Raw genomic sequence first — 23,047 nt, 5'->3', positions numbered from 1 at the left:
GCTGAGTTCACTGGTAGCATTTTATTGAAGAAGAATCGGGTGTGATACAGCGTATGAAAGCAACCTTCCCAAGGATTATGGAGATGTTTTTATTTTTTTTAAAGGTTGAGAAATGTAAGAATTATGGCCGTTTCTAATCTCAACATTTTACCAAAGAAAGCCTCTCTCTTTGCGCAGCAGAGCTCTGTTGCCATGTCCCATAGAAACAACTAAATAGGTCTATAAATATTATCCCAAAAGAAGCGCATATAACAGGGGTCTGTAACCTATTTTAAATGAAGTGCCATGTTTTTATTTTCTAGATAGTGAGTCTGCCATATCCAGATTAATTTTAATGACGCCACATTAAAATAAAAAAACATATTTTGATTGTCCACAAATATAAAGTTCTTTTTAAATATTTTCTTGCACATTGTTATAATGATCATTATATATCCCCCTGCAGTCAGAGTTCATAGTTTTAATGAATGAATGTGATGCATTGTGAGCTGGTATAGATCTGCTATTTTCAAAAGTATAATCTTGGACATTTTTTATAAAATTTTTGGATTAGCCGTCCTTAGTTGGGCAAATGCATTCATCTGGGGATCCTTGACATGGGAATGTGCTGTGTGAGGATCACTGGTTTAAACAACATTAGGAGAAAAGCCCAAATAACCACTTTAGAAACAAGAAAAGCAACCACAAATAGTACAACTACCAATATTTACAAGCAACTTTATAGAAAAAGAAGCCGCTTATAATAAACAGACATGGCAACACTCTAGCAGCCTCCCAGAGCCGCTCAAGTGTACAATCAAACAGTGCTTTTTGCGTTTATGAGGTGGTCAGACCCACGTCTAATCGTTATGCGCTGAGTGTTTTTAGGTCAAGGGGCTTAATAGCAAATTGCGCAAAGCGAAAATAATTAACATATGGACACTCCCACAATGCTAAAATATTCAGGAACGCCGTATGCCATATGTGTGTGCGTTCAACACGGGCCGATATGCCTTTCATAATACGAATGTGCGCAGAGCGAGGCCAATTTATGTATTACCACATGGTAAAACGCACCTTCAAAATCTAGGCCACAGACTGAATAGAAAAGAATTGCGCAATTTTTTCAAGATTATTAGTGAGGACCTATTATATGAAGATAGGTTGAAAAGTGGTGAAGTGGTCCTTTAAGAATCCATCCCTGTCCCAACGTTCAGCATGAAGAATCAACACCTGCAGCATAATCATTCCTTTCGACAGCTGACAAGGACACTTAATGTCATCTGTACTCCTTGCATGCAAATTTTTGTTTTGATGACCAACAGCCCAAATTACTCTCGGCGACTATGTCAACACAAAACAGTAGAGGAAAAAAATAAACATGGTTTAGTGATCACTCTCTCCGCCTCTCTCTCTCACTTTGACTCACCTTTCCCTCAATTTTTGGTCTTGCTCTTCTGTATCTCATTATCACATTCCCTTCCTGCTGTGTGTGTCTCTCTCTCTCTCTCTCTCTGTGGACAGCTGTGGCTCAGGAGGTAGAGCAGGTCGTCCAATGATCGGCATCGGGTCGGCATTTAGAATCTCGGCTCCTCCTGAAGTGTCCTTGGGCAAAACACTGAACACTAGCAATGAGTCGGTGCAAGCTTGACTCGACAATTCGCCGTTTCACCTCCCAATGTACAGTATGAATGAATGAACCGTTGTTAAGCGGTTTGAGCAAAAGCGCTATATTATATATATACTAGCCCTTACCCGTTGTGAAATATTTGCCCCCCGCCCGGTGCGTTTTTAATTCACTAATAAATTCATTATTAATAATTAATGTGTCAAATCGAAAAAATGGCTCCGTTAAGACCTCCATATTCATATGGTCAATGCCTGTGTGAAAAGTGGGAGTGATTGGTGCAGGCAATGAGGAGATAATGCTGTGTTTCTGACAGACAGACAGACAGACAGACAGACAGTATGATATTCATCTCTCTCTCTCTCTCTTTGTCGTCAGTTTAAATGTTGTGGAGGTCAAGAATTTAAGGACTGGGAAGTCAACATGTACCACAACTGTTCAGCACCAGGACCGTTGGCCTGTGGCGTACCCTATACCTGCTGTATTGCAACTAAAGTAAGTAGTGTTCCCTATTCCTGCTGTATTTCAACTAAGGTAAGTACTGTTAGTAGGCCTATACTGCTATTATTACTACTGCTGCTAATACACAATCTGCACTACTTAATTTACAAGAAATGTACACAATTAGAGAGAATTGTTATTTTGATCAACGTTTGCCAGTTATTTCTCCTATGGATGGTACCATTGAGTCTGAGAGGCTAAATGTCACCAGATGTTGGTACGTGGCTTAAATGCTCAATAAATAATGGACCTTGACATGAAAATGTTTGAAAAGAACTGGTTTAGACGAATGCCAGGTTTACCTGGCATTTTGGTTTCTTTGAAGCACAGTGCTCTGCCCTTTAGCTGTTGCTGTTTTATCCTGTCATTATTGACTCCTAGGTTCATGCCATGAACCTACTGTATCTTCTAGCTTTCACACCTGTAAGTTGCTCTGGGAATGGTCTGCTGAATGGTAGACGTTCACCACTACAGACAGTGGGTATGAACGTGTTCATCTGTTCTTTATTTTTATTTTTTTGTGCCTCGGGCACAAGGTACAAACAATGACAAGAAACAATCTCACACCAATCAACGAAACATATACAGTTGTGTACTGTATGTTTTGTTGAGTTGTGTGAGATTGTTTCTTGTGAGGGCTCTCACTCCATCCTAGACCTTTCTACATCTGCTACACATCCAAAAGATGTCATCCAAAAGAGTAAATTAAATAAGATTGAATAAACTATCAAAAAACAGTCCAATTGATGCAAGATTGATTCAATCTTGAATGGAGGGGCTTTGATTTCTTTACTGTTTTTTATTTTATTTTTTTTAAAGTAAAGGCGGCTTCAAATAATAATTGAATTATGATACACTCCAAGTCTGTTTTTGAGGCGGTGGGGGGGGCTTTTCTGAGGACGGGAACCATGGTGAGAGTAAGGGAGTGAAATGCAGCAAAAGACTTGGCTGACAAACAAACCGGTGACTTGGCCTATCCACTTATCTATCGGGTCGTCCGCGATCCTAGTCTGTTTTACATTTAGTTCATAAATAGAAATATAGCTACAAGCTTCCAAGCTGGAAGGCAATAAGAACAATAGAGCGTTGCAGTTCCGCCCCCTTTCATGACTACGCCAGGCCCAGGAAATGATTCCCAATGCATTTTTCCCATAGACATTTCGCCACGGACAAAGCCAACTCGAGTTGTGACAAATCATGACAATAAACACAATATTTTGGACCAAACAAATAATTACAAAGAAGAAAAACAACAAAAGAATTGTGTTGTCATGATTTGTCACAACAAGAGTTGGCTTTGTACGACGCTTAAAAGGTCTTTAAATAAATACTTTTTGAAAAGTCTATGAGGAAAATGAACGGGGAATCATTTCCTGGGCCCTGGTAGGGGGCGGGTCTGCAACGCTCTATATGCACAATAAGCCATAGAAAAATGGAAGACTGAACTTGAGAAAATGAAGTCCATGTCATTGTGACAAGTTAGGTTTTTATTGTGTGGGATAGGGGCAGGGTTATTGAAGACTCATACACTGAGTTGGCGGTGCCCGGATTTGAACCCATAAACTTGTGTTCCAAAGGCAAGAGCTCTACCAACTGAGCTATCCGGACACAATCGGTTGTTCCATTGTTAACAGCAAAATTCAGTGGTTTCCATAGATTGTGTGTAGAACGTTTCACGCAAATTGCTCAAAAATCAGGACAGAAAATTGGGTATAAGCATTTTTCAAACTGCTCAAAATGGCGGAATATCTGAGGGTGGAGCTTACTGGTCAAAGTGACAGATGTGTTCCCCATGTGGAAACAAGTGCCACGGCTCTTGGCCAAATGAGGCATGACCCTATTTGGCATGACCCTTTACCATAGTGTAAAGTTTCATAAGCATATGACGCTGCATGCATGTATTGGGGCCAGAAGAAGAATTTTCATTGGCTAATAAAAACTTAATTTTTTCACTTAAAAAAAAAATCTCCAATTTTTTTTGTCCGTATAGGTCGAAGGTTCACGTTTAGAAGTTTTCGTGCATTTTGATTAAAAAAATCCTGAGAAGACATTTGAACTGTTTTTCATATAATTCAAAATGGCGGGTGTTTGGCATGGCCCTCTACCATATTCCCACGGTTCCCAAAAAACGACTTCACAGAACTGCTATTTTTGGCAGAAGGAGGAGAAGAAAAAATACAAAAACAATAAGTCCCTTTGGGACGTACTTGGACCGTGACGAAGGCCTTGTAGGTTGAAACACGTTGGTCTTTTTTTCTTGTTGCCTTGCTCATAAATAAATCAACTTATATTTTTTGACCAAAGACGGAGTGCCTTGAAATCTTTTTCTTTGCAAGTCTGCATTTTATACCTTTTGGGATTTAAGCAGTACTACTTTGAAAATTACATTTTGTATTGCGAAACTCATTGGAAAGTGGAAACATTCTTATTTTTTGTCTAAAGGAGGGCATTATCTTTCTGGGAATAATCAGAAATCCCCTAGCTACTGTGGAAGTGCCCTTGAGCTGCTTTTTAAACAGGCTGGTTTTTATTCATCAGCGACTTCTCTCAAAGAGTGAGAGAGAGGGTTGAGGGATGGGGGAGTTCAATTCAATTCAAATTCAAAGGAGCTTTATTGGCATGAGAAAACATACGTTTACATTGCCAAAGCAGAAGTGGAACAAGACAATCAAAATAAAACAATGTATTTACAAATAAATATCGGATATACATAGGAATTAAATAAAGGTGTAAACAGAGCTGTGTTACATTAGCACTTTGGGTAATACTATCTTGTGGAACAATAAAAAAGATTGTGCATTTTCTGTCAGAGATATATATATATATACAGTGTGTGTGTGTGTGTGTGTGTGTGTGTGTGTGTGTGTGACACACACCAAGGTTATAATAGTTTGGGTTTTTTCATTATAGTTTAGTTTTAGTTAGTTTTGACATCTTTTTTTCTAATTCAGTTAGTTTTAGTTAGTTTTTAGAGCGGGTTTGCTAGTTTTAGTTTAGTTTTTATTTTGTGAAAATGCTTAGTTTTAGTTTAGTTTTAGTTTAGTTTTAGTTTAGTTTTAGTTTAGTTTTAGTTTTTGCTGCCTTACGGTGCTGAAAAGTGCCGTAAAAACGGCTCGGGAAATAAGGAAAAGTACCGAATTAATTTAAAAGGTTTATATTCTAAATGTCCGTAAGGCATATAAATATTGTTAAAAAAAACGATGACGAATGCCATTTTGTCTATCATTTCAGTTCGTTTTAGTTAGTTTTGTGAACACACAATACAGTTTTAGTTTAGTTATCGTTTTTTAATTTATTTTAGTTTCAGTTTAGTTTCAGTTAACTAAAATGTTTTTTTAATTCTAGTTTTCGTTTTTTCGTTAGTTATAGTTAACTATAATAACCTTGACACACACACACACACACACACACACACACACACACACACACACACACACACACATCCATATAGGAGACGTTAGCTTTATACTTTTGATAAGCAGTGTACACACAATGGTTTGTATTCCTTAAGGTGCTTGTATTCCATTTGACATCCTTCTCCTGTCACAGCAGCTCACAAATGTCGCTGCTGTGTTTGCACATTGTTGTACAGATATGGGAGTTTTTTGTCATTAGTCATGTTTTCAAACTCTCCTTGGGTGATTGTAATCCGTGGAAAGTATATGTCTCTGATGTCTTGGTACAGAGGGCAGACGGTTAGGAAGTGTAGCTCAGTTTCTACCTCGTTGTGTGTCTGTCTTCTCTTGGGAGCCAGGTCTGCCTATGGCGGCCTTTCTCAATCGCAAGACTGTTCACTGAGTCTATCGATTTAATGTGTTCCTTAGTTTTGGGTCAGTTACTGTGCTCAAGTATTCTGCTACTGTGTATTCTCTGTTTAGAGCTAATATTCAATTCTCTCTCTCTCTCTCTCTCTCTCTCTCTCTCTCTCTCTCTGCCTCTGTCTGTCTGTCTCTCTCTCTCTGCATTTCTTTGTCATGTCACACCTCCATATATGGTCACGCCTTGTGCCATCACGCCTCCATCTCCATATAGGTAGCTGACCTGCTCTGACATTGTGTGTGTGGTGTCTCTCGATATCTGGGGTTCTGTGATGAGGTGCTCCACATTGAGTGTTGTTCAGTCTTGGCAGTGTTTTAATATTTGTATTGGTTTAAAAAAAAATCACGTACAGTTACTTACTTTACAAACCTTTACAAAAGACATACTTTACCAAACTGACAGGCAGACAAAACAAAAAAACAAAAAACAAAACATTATGACAGGGGGGGGGGGGGGGTCTTTGTTATTCCGCAAGCACAGGAATTGGTAGAGGGAGATTTAAAGCCGTCTGTTTTCATCTATTCTCTTTCCGTTTACCCTAATCATCTTATCTGTTTTCTCATTCTGAGATCTGCTTCCTCCATTCCCTCTGGTTCTTTCAATTTCAATTTCAATTTGTAACAATAAACGGCTGCAAGAAGAAAAAAAAACAGTAGATCTCACCAGGTATATACTGTATACAATCCAATCCAATCCAATCCACTTTATTTAAACACAGAAAAACAACAGCGAGAAAACTAAGTACAAACAGTGAAAACAACTGAGACACATTACAGAAAAACAACAGAAAAGCAACAGCATCACAGTGAGACAAAACATATACAAGGACAGAAGGAACTCAAGCGGGGTTAAAAGCCAAGGTATAGAGGTGGGTCTTTAGGCGAGATTTAAAAGTCTCGATGGGAGGGGAGTGCGTTCCATAGTTTTTGGGGCTACAACAGAAAAGGCTCGGTCGCCTCTGGACTTTATGCAGGTCTTCTTTGTGACCCTGAGGTTTAGCTGGCCCTCAGACCGCAGTGACCTAGGAGGAGTATAGACCTCAATAAGGTCAGACAGATAAAGAGGAGCCAGACCATTAATAGATTTAAAGACAAATAGAAGAATTTTAAAATCCACTCTGAAGCGGACAGGGAGCCAATGAAGGGAGGCCAAGATAGGTGTGATATGCTCACGTCTGCGAGTACCTGTGAGTAGACGAGCGGCCGAGTTCTGGACTAGCTGGAGTCGAGCAAGGGAGGCTTGGTTTAAACCAGCGTACAAGGCATTACAGTAGTCCAACCGTGTAGAAATAAAGAAGAATCTTTAGAGAAGCATCTCTCCGATAAGTAGGAAGAGAACCAGGCTAAATCAGTATCTCTGACACCAACACAAAGCTCAAAACGAGATATGAGAGTATTGTGATCAAGAGTGTCGAATGCAGAGCTTAGATCTAGGAGTAGTAGGATCACAGAGTCCCCAGAGTCGGTGGCCAATAGGATGTCATTGAAAACCCTCAACAACGCTGACTCTGTGCTGTGAAATGCTTTGAATCCAGATTGAAAAACATCAAAAATGCTATTTAGCTGCAAAAAAGACTGGAGTTGAGACAGCACCGTTTTCTCAAGGATCTTAGAAATGAACGGAAGCTTTGAGATGGGTCTGTAGTTAGATAAAATAGAAGTATCCAGACTAGGTTTCCTTATCAGGGGTGTCACCACTGCGGTTTTAAAGTATGCTGGTACAATACCTGAGGCTGCTATTTATGATAGCATGGACCCAATGGTCTCCCAGACCTCCTTAAAGAGGTGTGTGGGGATAGCATCTGTAGGGCAGGATGATGTTAAGAGTTGAGAGACAACTTCACTAAGTTTAGAGAATGACACAGTTGATACAGGTGACATTTGCCATTAACGAACCTTACCATTATCACACGTCTCAAACAGATGTAAGTTAACCCACTGGACACAATGGTTCATTTGATTATACATTTGTACACTTTTAGAGTTACGAATCTAGCCCCGGAAGCAGGGCAGGGATTTCAAGGCGGCCATGGCCCTCGTTGCCCCTCTCTTTAGCCGTGTGCCCCTCGAAAAAATGTATGCCCAGACGGCCACAGTGGCCGTTGGGCCCATGTGCCCCGACCGGCGCTCACAGCAGTTCATTTTACCGTTTTTCCTCTGCGCAATTTTCGAGTCATTGCGGTAACCTTCTATTCCCCAAACGTCTCACGCAGACTTGTATTGTCTGTATTGTAGTTGTGTTGCCATTTGCCAAGTTGTTTGATTTTCTGGTATTTCGACCCGGATAGAGAATTGTTCCCAAGTTGTTCGCGGCGGTCCTATTAGCCAAGAACAGTTGCGATATTCTCTCCTAAATGAAGTGCATACATATCTTAGCCAGGTCCTAGACTATAAATAGCATTCCATTTTCTCTCTCTCTCTCTCTCTCTCTCTCTCTCTCTCTCTCTCTCTCTCTCTCTCTCTCTCTCTCTCTGCCTCTGCCTGTCTCTCTCTGTCTCTCACTCTCTCTCTGTCTGTCTGTGTGTGTGTCTCTCTCTCTCTCTCTGCATTTCTTTGTGTCACGTCACACCTCCATATATGGTCACGCCTCGTGACATCACGCCTCCATCTCCATATAGGGAGCTGACGTGTTCTGACGTGTGTGTGCGTGTGCGTGTGTGTGTGTGTGGTGTCTCTCGATATCTGGGGCTCTATGATGAGGTGCTCCACACTGAGTGTTGTTCAGTCTTTGTTATTCTGCTGTCTGGCAGCTATAGCGCAAGCACAGGAATTGGTAGAGGGAGATTTAAAGCTGTCTGTTTTCATCTATTCTCTTTCTGTTTACCCTAATCATCTTATCTGTTTTCTCATTCTGAGATCTGTTTCCTCCATTCCCTCTGGTTCTTTCAATTTCAATTTCAATTTGTAACTATAAACGGCAAAAATAGAGAAGGAACCACCGCTCATCTGCTGAAAAAAACTTTAGGGAGGTGCTGGAGCCACAAAAGGAGTATGAGGAAAAATAAAGGGAAGCTCCGCACACTCAGATCTGCGCACAATCAGTTTATTTTTGGCAAGCTTTCGGTCTACTGACCTTCTTCAGGCATAATCAAAAAGTGACATAGGACAGATATATATGTTCATCATTTGATTGGATGATTGATCACACCTATGTCAAACATTTCAATTTGAATGATAACTCATGGGAGTTGTAGTTCTCAAAGAAACTACAAGGCACCCAAAGACACCAAGTGTCCATTTAGACAAGAGAAAAACATCACAAGGAAAAAACATTACAGATATTTACAAAAGAAGTAAACAAAAAACAGAAAAAAGCCAATAATGCAATTGAATGCAAACATCAGGCACATAGCCATCATAAAGCAAAGAGCAAATGTAATCTTTTGTCATCTGTTTATATAACAACACTCATATCGAAATCTACATTGAGACCTAAGGGTTGTAAACTTTCTAAAGTGTGGATCCAATAGAGCTCTCTCTGGCATAACCTTCTGTCGACATCACCCCCTCTGAAGATTAATCTGCTCTATTCCCTGGAACCTAAGGGAGGAGATAGGATGAGAGTGATTATCAAAATGACAGGCTACGGGGTAGTTTTCATCTTTTCTTCTGATTGAACTTTTATGTTCACTGATCCTTTGTTTTAAGGGACGGATAGTTTTACCAATATAGATTTTATCACATGGGCATTTTAACAAATATATAACTTTTTTTTTTTGTGTTGCATGTGATGACACCCTTTACTGGAAAGGCTTTACCTGTTCTGGGATGTCTAAAGACATTAGTTTTCAAAGTGGTGTTACACTGGGCACAGTTGCCACAGGGATAATTGCCTGATTTAAGGGGGGCCAGGAGAGTCTGTTTTGGTTGCGGCAATATGTTGGCTCTAACCAATTTGTCCCGTATATTTGGTCCTCTTTTATATACGAACAGAGGTGGATCCTTAAAATGTTGTGTGAGAGCTGGATCTGATGTCAAAATATGCCAATATTTCATGACTGTGCTCTTAATCATGTAGGCCTGGGGAGTGTAGGTAGTGATACAGGAAACTGAATATTGTTTTTCCTTTTTTACACTTTTTGTCAATAAAACAGATCTGGATGTATCTAGAGCAATATGGTAGGCATCATCAACACATTTACTAGAATAGCCCCTTTCTTGGAAGCGTTTTTTCATTTCCAGGGCTTTTTCTATGTAATCTTTATCAGAATGGCAAAGTCGTCTTAGTCTGTAGAACTGACTTTTTGGTAAGCCATTTTTTAGAGCTTTGGGGTGAGCACTATACTGGCTAGAAGAAAAGTGTTACGGTCAGTTTTTTTCTTAAATAGGGTAGTGATGAGGCCTCCATTTTGTTGCTCTATCCACATGTCTAGGAATGACACTCGTTGCAAGTCATATTCAAGAGTAAACTTTAAATCAGGATAAACACCATTAAGGAATGACACAAAGTCTACCAATTCTTCAGTTTTGCCCTGGAAAATGCAAAATACATCATCAAGATATCTGTACCATTTAAGGATTTTCTGACAGAAAGGATTTCTTTCAGGATTAAAAACAAAGTTGTACTAAAAAAAACCCATGTATAGATTGGCATAATCTGGCGCAAAAGTGGAGCCCATGGATGTGCCTTTTAGCTGTAGATAGAAGTCCCCAATAAATGAGAAGAAATTGAGTTTAAGGACTAGAGAGGCTAATTCACAGATAAATTCACTGGGGGGAGGTCAGTGCGATCCTGGAGATAAAAGCCTAAAGCATCTAGTCCTCTTTCATGGGAAATATTTGTATAGAGGCTTTCTACATCTAAGGTAACCAATATAGTATCTCTGGGGAGATCTTTGATTTCTGAGATTTTATTAATGACATCAGTGGAGTCCTTAACATATGAAGGAAGGCTAAGAACATATGGCTTAATAAAATGATCAACAAAATTTGACAAAGGTTCCAAAAGGGAGTCATTACAGGCTACAATGGGTCTGCCCTTGGGTTCAGTCAAACTTTTATGGATCTTGGGCAGCATGTAAAAAACAGGAATCACAGGGTATTCACACTTAAGAAAATCATGTTCATCTTTTGTTATCCAGTCCAGAGCTAATGCCCTATCTGTGACATCTAGAATTTTCCTTTGGAAATCTGATGTAGGATTAACCTTAAGTTTCCTGTAGAATTGTTCATCATTGAGCTGGCGGTAGGCCTCTTTCTTATAATCAGCGATGTTCTGTACAACAACAACAACAATAATAATAATAATAATAATAAAACTTTATTTGTATAGCACCTTTCATGACATGAAATGCAGCTCAAAGTGCTTTACAGAACAATGGAGAATAAAAGAAAAGCAAGGCAATGACATTAAAAAACAAGCAGTAATGCAGTACAGTGAGGACATGAAAAATAAAAAATATAAGATCAATTAAAGGCAATGTTGTAGAAGTGGGTCTTGAGCTGAGCTTTAAAAATGTCTACAGAGGCTGCCTGACGAAGGTACAGTGGGAGCTTGTTCCATGCCGACGGCCCGTAGAAGCAAAAAGCTGCTTCCCCGTATTTTTTAGTTGCCATTTTTTGGGGCAAAGCGAGCAGGCCGGCGGTGGAAGACCTTAGGGGGCGGTTTGGGACATATTTAGGCAGGCAGTCATGTAGGTAGGAAGGTGCGAGACCATTGAGAGCTTTATAGACAAGTAAAATAATTTTAAAATCAATCCTAAAAACAACCGGAAGCCAGTGCAGCGATGCCAAAACTGGAGTAATATGTTCTCTCATCTTAGTTCTAGTTAAAACTCTGGCTGCTGCATTTTGGACAAGTTGTAATCTGTCAGTTGTTTTCTTAGGCAGTCCTGAAAAAAGTGCATTGCAGTAATCAAGCCGAGAAAAAACAAAGGCGTGGATTAGCGTTTTTGCATCGTCCAAGGACAAATAGGCTCTGATTCTTGCAATATTTCTAAGGTGAAAAAAGGCAATCTTGGTGACATGATTAATGTGTGAATTAAAGTTCAATTCAGAATCAATAATAACCCCCAGGTTCTTTACTGTACTGTTAGTTTCTACAGTTAGGTTGCCCAGTCTGCTTATTATTGATTCTTTCTGCTCACTAGAACCGATTATGAGAACTTCTGTCTTATCCTCATTTAGCTTGAGAAAGTTCTCACTCATCCAACATTTGATGCTAGACAGGCAGGTCAACAGCGGGTCTAAAGCACAGGGATCATCTGGAGCCACAGAAAGATATAGTTGGGTATCATCAGCATAGAAATGAAAATTGACTCCGTGATTGGTAATGAGTTCGCCCAATGGCAGTATGTACAAGGAGAAAAGCAGAGGGCCAAGAATCGAGCCCTGTGGAATACCAGAACTGATGACATGTTTGTCTGAGTCAAACTCGGCTAGATTGACAAAGTAACTTCTGTTTGATAGGTAGGAGGAAAACCAGGACAGGGCCGTACCAGACAGGCCTATCCAGTGCTCCAGACGCTGTATTAAAATTGAATGGTCAATCGTGTCAAATGCAGCCGTTAGATCTAGAAGTAAGAGAACGGATACATGTTTCTTGTCAGCAGACACCCTAAGATCATTTCGCACCTCCTTTATCGGCAGGTTTGATAATGATGTCATTATCCTTGGAAAGTTCTTGTATAGCCATTTTTTCATCAGGGTTCATGTTTGAATGAGAGAAATTAGTTTTGTATGTTTCCAAAATATCTTTTTCAACCACTCTACAAAAAGTTTGGATGGAGGGATTTTCACATCCAGGATTGAATTTACTCCGGTTTCTAAACACAGGTTTATTTGATCCTTGTGTTTGAGAATTACCAAACATATGTTTCAGTTTAATCTTTCTAAAAAAACGAAATAAATCAGTTTTAATTTCAAAAGAGTCAACTGTGCTTGTAGGGACAAAACTTAGTCCTTTCGACAAAGCAGAAATTTGAGCAGTACTAAGTACCTTGTTTGAGAGGTTAATCACAGGAATTTCACCGACTGGCGGGTGTTGGGTCGGGTCTTGGCGTCTGGATTTCTTCTGTCCACGCCTCGTCTTCCTCTTCCTCTTGCTCTGCCTCTGCCTCTCCCTCGCTGGTCGTTTTTTGGCTGTTGTCTCACCGCCTGATGCTGGGTGCCCCAGGAAGAGTCAGAATCACTGGGGAAGTCACTTTCAGCTGTGGTGGTGTCAGCCTGTTGAGGTGTCTGGGTTCTCTCAGGTGTGGAGGGGGGCTGGGCTTTTTCTTTAACACATAGGAAGTCGTAGACAGTGCCCTGCTGGTAGTCTGCGGCATCCCTCTTGTACTTCTTGATCTTTTTGAACATCAGACCATCTTCATACGATTTTAAGTTTTGTTTCATCGAATCATGGATTTCAGTTAAATTATCACCAATTTTCTCTCGTATTAGTGTTTCATGATTTTGGTGATTTTTGCTAACTATAAACGGCAGCAAGAAGAAAAAGAAAAACAGTAGATCTCACCAGGTATATATACAGTTGTGTCATTTGCCATTAACGAACCTTACCATTATCACACGTGTCAAACAGATGTAAGTTAACCCACTGGACACAGAATGGTTCATTTGATTATACATTTGTACACTTTTAGAGTTATGAATCTAGCCCCGGAAGCAGGGCAGGGTTTTCACGGCGGCCATGGCCCTCGTTACCCTCTCTTTGGCCGTGTGCCCCTCGAAAAATTATATGCCCAGACGGGCACAGTGGCTGTTGTGCCCATGTGCCCCGAGTTGGCTTTGTCGGGGGCGGTACTGCGAAGCTATATATTACATACTGTAGTGAGATTAGGGTTCCAGAATAGTAGTACTATAAGCATCATTACAATTCCTGTATAGAATTATTTTGAACATACAGTATGCACTATTTAGAGAGAAATCCGGTGGCTGCTATCTGCCAAGTCTGCTTGTGAGTGACGGCCTGTTTTTCTTTTTCTTTCTTTCAATCTCTTGAGAAGTCTTGAGAACCAATAGTGGCCATGTGGCCCATAATCTGTATTTGTCAGTGGTAGAAGGAAATGTGGTTGTTATTGTGGATGTTCTGTTGAGGGTCAGTTTATTATCTCACCATCTGGAAGAGTTAAGGTCTCTTTCTGTCCTCAGTGGGCTTTATTGGCATGACTGTTGCCAAAGCACAATTACAACTATGACATAATTAAAAGGCATAACAACATAATAGCAATGAAATGAAATAAATAAAGCAGGTGTTGAGGTAAATAAAACATGATGGCATACTAATAGTAATAATGTATGTGTCCTACTGGTTGACTGTCCCTTTTCTTGTGACAGGAATTTACAGCCAAAACTGCACATTCTTTCTGTTCCCCCAGAAGGAGTGGTAATTTCTCCCTTTCCGTCATACTTCAGAATTCTGGGCAATTTGTTTTGAATTTTGGAAAGCATTGTTTGCATTGTGTTAGGAAGTGTAACTCTGTCTCTACAGCTCGCTCGCTCACTCACTCACTCACTCACTCACTCACTCACTCACTCAATCACTCCGAGGCTCCTTCGAACACAGCCAAACACACAATGCAGTCTAATCTCACCAATTTCTAACACAACAATTACACATGGGAGACCTCTTCACAAAGGGAAGATAAAATGCCTCAGGAGCAAGAGTGGCCGCTTGGGAATTGGCACCCGCTTCGAACGTTATCAACTGATAATCCCCAGTAGGTTACTTTATCACTCAAATCCCCTGACTGCGGTTATAGGAAACACAGAAGTGAAATTACTGCTGCCCAAGCTCCAGGCCAGCCTGCTGCATTCGAGTGATAAGTAACCTACTGGTGATTATCGGTTGATAACATTCGAATTCACTGGAATTGGAAGGTTTCCGGTTCGTGTCTGTCTCTCTCTCTCTTAATCATCCACTAGAGGACTAATCATCTCCCTCGCCTATTTCTTTGCCTTTTTTATTTCTTTCAATCTATGCAGGTCCTTCATCTCAAAATGCATAATGTAGTACAGTATGTCTCGTCGTCTTGGCTGAGGGAACAAAGCTCTGTAATGTACCTTGTACATATCGTTATACAATGTCTAGTAGGTTGGAATTGGCTTCTAATTTTCCACTTTCCAATTTTCAAACAACTGTAAAAAATAAAGTGGGAGGACGAGTAGAGAAATGTGTGAGTCTACTAGGACCTTGAACTGTTAATTTAGCCTGTATCTTTTTGTTGATAGAAGCAATATTACTTCTGCGTTGCTTTATACAACATCGCAAGCGTGCATTAATGATGTTAAACCACCCCCTCGAGTGTAATATTGCAATTATACAACAGTTACCCTTAAAACTAAGAAAATCGCTGACAGATGTAGTCACTACGACCACAAATGTCCCAATAAACTAGCTAGCCTAGCCACTGAGTTTGCTGCGCTCTGGGAGAACAGAGCAGCTGAATTATTTGTTTTGATTAGGTGTGGAGTGGTGCTCGTTTGAACCACGGCTAGAAGGCTGTTTTAACCAATCGGATTGCTTCCTCGAAACGACCTGTTGTATAATTCAAGTTCACCTCTTGTTTCTTCTTATTAATGCAATGAAGCGTGAGTCTGTTGACTTGCCCAATTACCTTCTAACCCCACTTGTGTGCACAGTTGTCGATCTTTCTAAACATGCGAGTGTTGCCACTGTCTGTGCACCATGCACTGTCCCCTTAACAGAATGTAGCTCCCCCCCCCCCACCTGCTGTGCACAAACATTTCATTTATTCTTTCAAATCTTTTAGTAATTTACTTTTAGTCATTTCCTCCACCTAACCTTCAGTCCTCCAACAGTTCCTTTATGGCTGTCTGCCTCCCGCTAATCCTTGGCAGGCGAGGGTCTGCATGCTGTCAGAAGTCATGCCACTGTGCCAAAGAGATTGCCTCTTTATCATGTTTGATTATGGAAAACCGTAAGCTCAAAGTCAGGCTTGGCTGACCTCAAAGGCAGGTGATGCCGACATATACAGTACACACACTTACTGTATAATGATAATGATATTGAATTTATTTATATAGCACATTTCAAGACATAGTCACAAAGTGCTTTACATAACAGGGTAAAAAACAACAACGTAGTCACAGCTACAACAAGATATCATTGAATGACAGCAAGGACAACATGAAAGCATACACACAAAATAGAATGGGATTTAAAACATGACACAGATTTTGCTAGTCTTAAATTAATAGGTAGGGCGTTCCATAATTTGGGAGCCCGGATTGCAAATGCCCTGCCACCTTTTGTGATCAGATGGGCTGTGGGGGTCTCAAGGAGGGCTTTGTCTGAGGACCTGAGTGAACGTGTAGGTTTATAGGGAGCCAGCATGTCGGAGACATACTGGGGAGCCTGACCATTTACAGCTTTAAAAGTAAAAAGTAAAATCTTAAAATCAATTCTGTAACTAGCAGCAGGTAACCAGTGAAGGGTGGCTAAAATGGGGGTGATGTGGTCCCGTCTTTTTTAATTAGTTAGCAGTCTGGCAGCAGAATTCTGAACGAGTTGGAGACGGGATATAGCCTTTTTACACAGGCCAGAATAAATCGAGTTACAGTAATCCAAACGAGACGAGATAAAAGCGTGGATTACCTTTTCCAAATCTGCGTATACACTCATACATAATGTTCATACTGTATTAACTGTAAGCAGTAATACACATGTGTGTGCACTGTGCATACTACACACACACGTGTACACACACACACACACACACACACACACACACACACACACACACACACACACTCACACTCGCACACAGTTATACCGGTATGTACATTCTAGGACAAATGTCAACAGTGTTGAGTGTTCTGCAGTTTTGTAACACTGTTTGGATTTTGCATGCCTTGACAGCCTGCAGAGAACCGATTTCCCCTGTGGTGTGAGTGTGTGTGTAACTGTGTATTGGGTCTATGTACTTGGGACATGTTATTTGTAGTTTTTGTTTTACCTATAAAAATGTGACCCATGTTTCAGTGTTTTCTTTGGGGGGGGGGGGGGGGGGGGGGTTTGCAGTGAGAATCATCTTGCTAATCTTAACTATGCGGAAGCGTATATGGATCCGTCGGATTAATAATCATCCCTCTCTCCCTTCTCTCCCTAAACATCTCTCATCTTTTCTTTACCTCTCTCCCTCTATCTATTCCTCTCTCTCTCTCTCCCCCAGCCTAATGAAGTAGTGAACACACTGTGTGGATACAAAGTGTTGGATAAGGAGGTAAGACTACTATGACTCACGGTGTACACCAACACCCTGCAGGCAGGGCTCTGTTCCCACAGGCTTATACCGCCATGCAACAGATAGACTTCCTTTCATTTAAGACACGAGACCTGCAGATTCTACAAAATGTCTTCTAAATCCTGACAGTTTTCTGAAAATGTTTCTATGCAAGGTGGTGCACAGAGCTTTTCACGTCAAGGACCCCCAAAAATTATATGCATTTGGCCGCCGACTGGCATCTCGAAATGTGAGGACGCTGGCGTTGACTGTTCGCCACTTGAATGAATGTACCATTGTAAAGCACTTTGAGTAGGCACGTAGTGCATAGAAAAGCGCTCTGAAAATGCAATTTATTATTATTATTATTAACTGAGTTACAACCAAAGACATTTTGTCTACCGTATAGCGTTTGGATGTGGTCGATATCATCCACATCAGAGGCTGTACTGATGCTGTGTTCATCTGGCTGATGGACAACTATAAGACTATGGCTGGGCTACTGCTGGGCATACTGCTGCCTCAGGTATGAACACACACACACACACACACACCTGTAAGACCTTAGTATTATACTAGAAGCTCGACCCTTCGAGGGGTCTCGGGTCTAACGCCACGTGTTCCGTGCTGGCCAGGTTTTGTTGTTGTTGTTCTGTGTTTGTCTGTGAATGTCGTGTGTCCACTGCTCCGTGTATAATCTCGGCCCATCGCATCACAGGAACCACGCAGCTGGGTTGCAAACACAGGGTTAGGGGTGGTGACATATCGCGGCCACGGTGCACATCGCAAAACATGACATTGAAGCTTTGTAAAGCGTCAATGTCATTTCCTTGAGCAGTACTTCCGCCAAAATCCCGCTACTTCCGTCAAATTTCAGCAATACAGCGTATGTCTTGTCCAGCGTGCGGAGCATGGGCGTAGGTGGCCTTTCCGCATGCTCAGCATGCGTTACAGACTATGAATGGCCCAAGTGAACTGCGGCCGAAGTGTGCGCTCACAACTTGTTACCGGTTCAGTTTTTATTGTTTTTTTTATAGACATGGCAGACAACAAGACATAACAGTGAGACAAACAAACGTCAGACTATAATGCATAATAAACATAATCTATAAAAAGTAACTGACCTATCATAATGAGATATAGGCAACCACAATAAAACATTTTTGACACAATAACAGATAGTTGTAAAAATAGGGCCCCATATGTATTTGAATGTTGCACAACTGTCCTGTTTGTTGTAACGCAGTGATACAGTACAAACTCGTTAAGCCACCTGGTAAAACAAGGAACCACTCTGTTAAAAGGAATTCTCTTTGCTACAAGTGTTCCAAGCATCAGAGTCGTGTTGGATGTGGCAGAACAAGGGAGGCTTGAGAGCAACCAAACAAGGCAATTAAAGCATCAGGTTCGTTATTAAAACGGTACACTCTCAGGAAGTGGAACTGGGTAGTGGTGGAAAAAGGCTAAACAAAAAAGTCTTCTAAATGCTAAAGGTTTTCCGAAAAACTCATGTTTCTATGTCAGCGGTTCTCAAAATATTTCTTGTCAAGGACCCACAGAATTATCTGTATTTGGCCGCGGACCCCCCCATCTGCAAATGTGTTGTTTCAGGGACCCCCAGAAGCAAATATTTGAGTTAAAAACGTTCACTGTGAAAGAATATATATTCAAAGATATGCGCCACATTTTCAAGATTTTTCAAAAATAGCATATCTACAAGCTCGTAGCGCGGCACAATTCAGCAATCCATTCAAACCCTAGTCAAACGGACTTAATTTTTTTTCTGGCCATAGGGTGCAAATTTCTAATTGTGCTACTGTTATTTACTACAAATACGACTAACATTGAGTGACTGCTGTTTCTTCCAGCGGTGAAATGTCCCTTTAAGTACAGTACTTAAGTAAATAAGTGGAACTGGGAGATCCTTCTGCACGTGTTTGTTGGGTCCTCCCAGTTACAGTAAATTCCGGAAATAGAGGCCATTGAAAAATCTCATCCTGATCCGCGGTCCCCGTCTGTTGTTTTCATGGAAATGGATTTATCTCCGCCAGTCCTTTTTTTTTTGCTGTGTTTTTCAGCAAGCCATGCTGTTTTCATAAGGCAACAACTCAGGAACACCATGTGAATTTAAAAAAACATCCCTGTGAACACGGCACACGTGTCCCGGGGGAGCGATAAAAAAAACGTAGCATGTCTTGAAAAGGTAAGATAAACGACAGCTCGGCAAGGGGAGTTGTTTTACTTTATGAACAGCCAATGAAGCAGAGTTAGTGGACTTTAGTTATCTTTTCTAGTTCACTCGTTTTTTTAAATATATTTTTTATCCCACGATTTTTTAACCCATTTTTCACCCCTGTGTTAATCATCTAATGTGATCCTGGCCTCTACACACCCTCCGCCAACCTGGGGAGAGCAACGGACTTAACTCATGCTTCCTTCATGCTTGAGTGTCCAAGTTGCTCCTTTACACCTGACAGGGGGGGTTTCCCTGGTTGGACGTAACGCGTGGAAGGAACACGTTATTCCAACCAGTTACTTTCCCCTCCTCTAGTTCACTTGTGAATTGTACAACATCACTTACTGTCGGGGGTGGAAGTTAAATACAATTTAAGTTTACATGAGAGAAACTCAATAAGATTGCCTGGATTTGGGCATGACAATGTAGGCAAAAAATAAATAAAAATAAAAATGACTAGCCGATCTACAATGTGTCCCATTGTGACGTGTTGTGAGTTTGTACATTGGGTATTTTTGCCACCATTGCATAGCTACAGTGGTGGTTATAATTGACAACATATTCAGCACCGAAGTCTGACATCAATATCGTTAGATGGCACTAAATCCACAGGTTCGTGTATTTATTTATTTGTATTATAATCCGCATAGCGGGACCTTAGATCGCTTATAATAACTGTGTTTGAAACATAAACAAATCATCCCGGCGGTTTCACGAATATGAAGAATCAACTGATATAGCCAGTCTTTCTAAGATTTAACCCAAAATAAATTGCAATAATAATCGTTCAAGGTTTTTTATGATCCTGAGGGTCAACCAAATAACATATTAAAATTGATTATTATATACATTTTGGATCATGGTACATTTTAGGATGGAGATTTATTGATATCAAAACCGATCGCATCGCTCCACATCTTCTTAAAACGTGAATAACTCTTGAACTAAATCATTCCGTCCAATTTTAAGCAAAGATTATTTGAGTGTTCATTCAACCTTTTATTTAAATTCTCTGAGAGATCATTGAGGGAAACACTGATTTACAATGATGCCGAGATTACACAAACAACAATAATGACAACACAAGAACAAAGAAAAGCAATACGTTTACAACAAACAATTAAAAAACCTTTACAACGCCACATTCATTTACATTCAAAACTAACCAAGCTGCAGTAGTACATTCAGAAAGGTAATTTGTCGTCATAATCCCACGAATCATTAACAAGCATGTGTGCAAGCCCACCACTGTCAGTGGTTGTAACACACAGTCACGCAAACAAAATGCAGAGATAATATTGCACACAGTTATCTATCCTTTCCACCCCCAGACTTATATTGACAAGCCACATGAGGACATAACGGCATGTCTGCATCTTTATTCTTTAGTAAACCAATGTTTAGTTTGTTCAGTTACATTTCTTTCTCGATCACTCTCTCTCTCTCCCCTCTTCTCTTTCTCTCTCTTCCCCTCTTCTGTATCTCTCTTCTCTTTCATCCCTCTCGCCTCTTTTCCAATCTCTTATTAGTTCTTTGGCGTTGTCGTCAGTTGGCTGTATGTCACCCGCGTAGAGGATGCCATCCGTGTGTACGGCCACTACATGAACGACGGCGTTGACGGACAGCCATTACAGCAACGGCCACAGAGCGGAGGCATGAACAGCGGTGTGTCCAGGTGGTGCATGTGTTTGCCTGAAGACTACTAGTCGTCTTGTCAAAACTCGGAGGCTTGGCGGAGATGAAGAACAGATTTCACAAAGGAGTCCACCTCCACTTGAGACGCATTGCATTTGTGGTCTGGTGGCGCAGGCAGTTAACCACTTATCCATGGTGTCCCAGTGTCGGGCATGTCGTCATTTTTAAAAATAGACTAAATGGAACATCTACAAGCTCAGGATTTAGCTTGTAGATCTGCAGGCAATTTTATAGCCTACTATAACATCCCTTTTGATGGGTATCGTTTTGACAAAAAAAGTTACATCAAATGAAATAAATGCTGTTGAAATACACAATTTTTCACCCTGACTGGGTGAAGTCAAGCACAAGACATAATTTGTCAACCCCTCACTACTGCCACTATTTTTATTCATTAAAAACGGATGAAGCACACAAATGCCAAAAGATGATCATGGAAACCAACCCATTTGTGACTCCACTCCTCGTAGGAAATGTTTGGACTTTTTTTTATATCCTCATTTCATTTGTCCGAAGACGAGAGCATGATCATCCGACACAGACGATTATAGCATTTCAAGATCCGTATTACGTTGTACTGTACAACATTCAAGAGAGACTTCTTTACAGTGGTTGCTCCAGCACTGATACAGATCGAGGAAGATACACATTAGCTCAGGTGCATTTTCAATGTGTTGTGACCCAATCGGCTTAAAGGCACAGCACAGAAACCAGTCTTTGCAACCCAAACTGACCTAATTGATCATCTAGTTTTGTTATTTTTTTAACATTGTTGTATACGTCTTTAAAAATGGCAGTGCTATGTTGCTCTAGCGTTCGGTTCCAGTGTCGTCATGGACAAATCCACAATCAGCATCACAGCGTTCCCCAGCCACCCTCAGGGTTAGTAAGTACTACCTCCCATCACAGCGTTCCCCAGCCACCCTCAGGGTTAGTAAGTACTACCTCCCATCACAGTGTTCCCTATAGCCACCCTCAGGGTTAGTAAGTACTACCTCCCATCACAGTGTTCCCTATAGCCACCCTCAGGGTTAGTAAGTACTACCTCCCATCACAGTGTTCCCTATAGCCACCCTCAGGGTTAGTAAGTACTACCTCCCATCACAGTGTTCCCTATAGCCACCCTCAGGGTTAGTAAGTACTACCTCCCATCACAGCGTTCCCTATAGCCACCCTCAGGGTTAGTAAGTACTACCTCCCATCACAGCGTTCCCCAGCCACCCTCAGGGTTAGTAAGTACTACCTCCCATCACAGTGTTCCCTATAGCCACCCTCAGGGTTAGTAAGTACTACCTCCCATCACAGTGTTCCCTATAGCCACCCTCAGGGTTAGTAAGTACTACCTCCCATCACAGTGTTCCCTATAGCCACCCTCAGGGTTACTAAGTACTACCTCCCATCACAGCGTTCCCTATAGCCACCCTCAGGGTTAGTAAGTACTACCTCCCATCACAGCGTTCCCTATAGCCACCCTCAGGGTTAGTAAGTACTACCTCCCATCACAGCGTTCCCCAGCCACCCTCAGGGTTAGTAAGTACTACCTCCCATCACAGTGTTCCCTATAGCCACCCTCAGGGTTAGTAAGTACTACCTCCCATCACAGTGTTCCCTATAGCCACCCTCAGGGTTACTAAGTACTACCTCCCATCACAGTGTTCCCTATAGCCACCCTCAGGGTTAGTAAGTACTACCTCCCATCACAGCGTTCCCTATAGCCACCCTCAGGGTTAGTAAGTACTACCTCCCATCACAGCGTTCCCCAGCCACCCTCAGGGTTAGTAAGTACTACCTCCCATCACAGTGTTCCCTATAGCCACCCTCAGGGTTAGTAAGTACTACCTCCCATCACAGTGTTCCCTATAGCCACCCTCAGGGTTACTAAGTACTACCTCCCATCACAGTGTTCCCTATAGCCACCCTCAGGGTTAGTAAGTACTACCTCCCATCACAGCGTTCCCTATAGCCACCCTCAGGGTTAGTAAGTACTACCTCCCATCACAGCGTTCCC

The 23,047-nt window shown here is 41.2% G+C and overlaps 1 protein-coding gene across 1 annotated transcript in view; it reads left to right on the top strand.

Annotated features, from left to right (window-relative positions):
* The window catches only part of tspan15 (tetraspanin 15), a 60,159-nt gene extending 38,279 nt beyond the window's left edge, over positions 1 to 21,880 (top strand). The window contains exons 5-8 of the mRNA XM_083760127.1: positions 1,985 to 2,101; positions 17,058 to 17,108; positions 17,518 to 17,634; positions 20,874 to 21,880. Coding sequence (XP_083616253.1) covers positions 1,985 to 2,101; positions 17,058 to 17,108; positions 17,518 to 17,634; positions 20,874 to 21,050 — 462 coding nt within the window. The 3' untranslated portion in view covers positions 21,051 to 21,880. The remainder of the gene's footprint in view (positions 1 to 1,984; positions 2,102 to 17,057; positions 17,109 to 17,517; positions 17,635 to 20,873) is intronic.
* The last annotated feature ends 1,167 nt before the right edge of the window (positions 21,881 to 23,047 follow it).

This window comes from Protomyctophum parallelum, assembly GCF_964188405.1.
Source record: "Protomyctophum parallelum genome assembly, chromosome: 2".
In the NCBI taxonomy this organism is placed as follows: Eukaryota; Metazoa; Chordata; class Actinopteri; order Myctophiformes; family Myctophidae; genus Protomyctophum; species Protomyctophum parallelum.
This window is presented reverse-complemented; position numbering and strand designations above follow the sequence as displayed.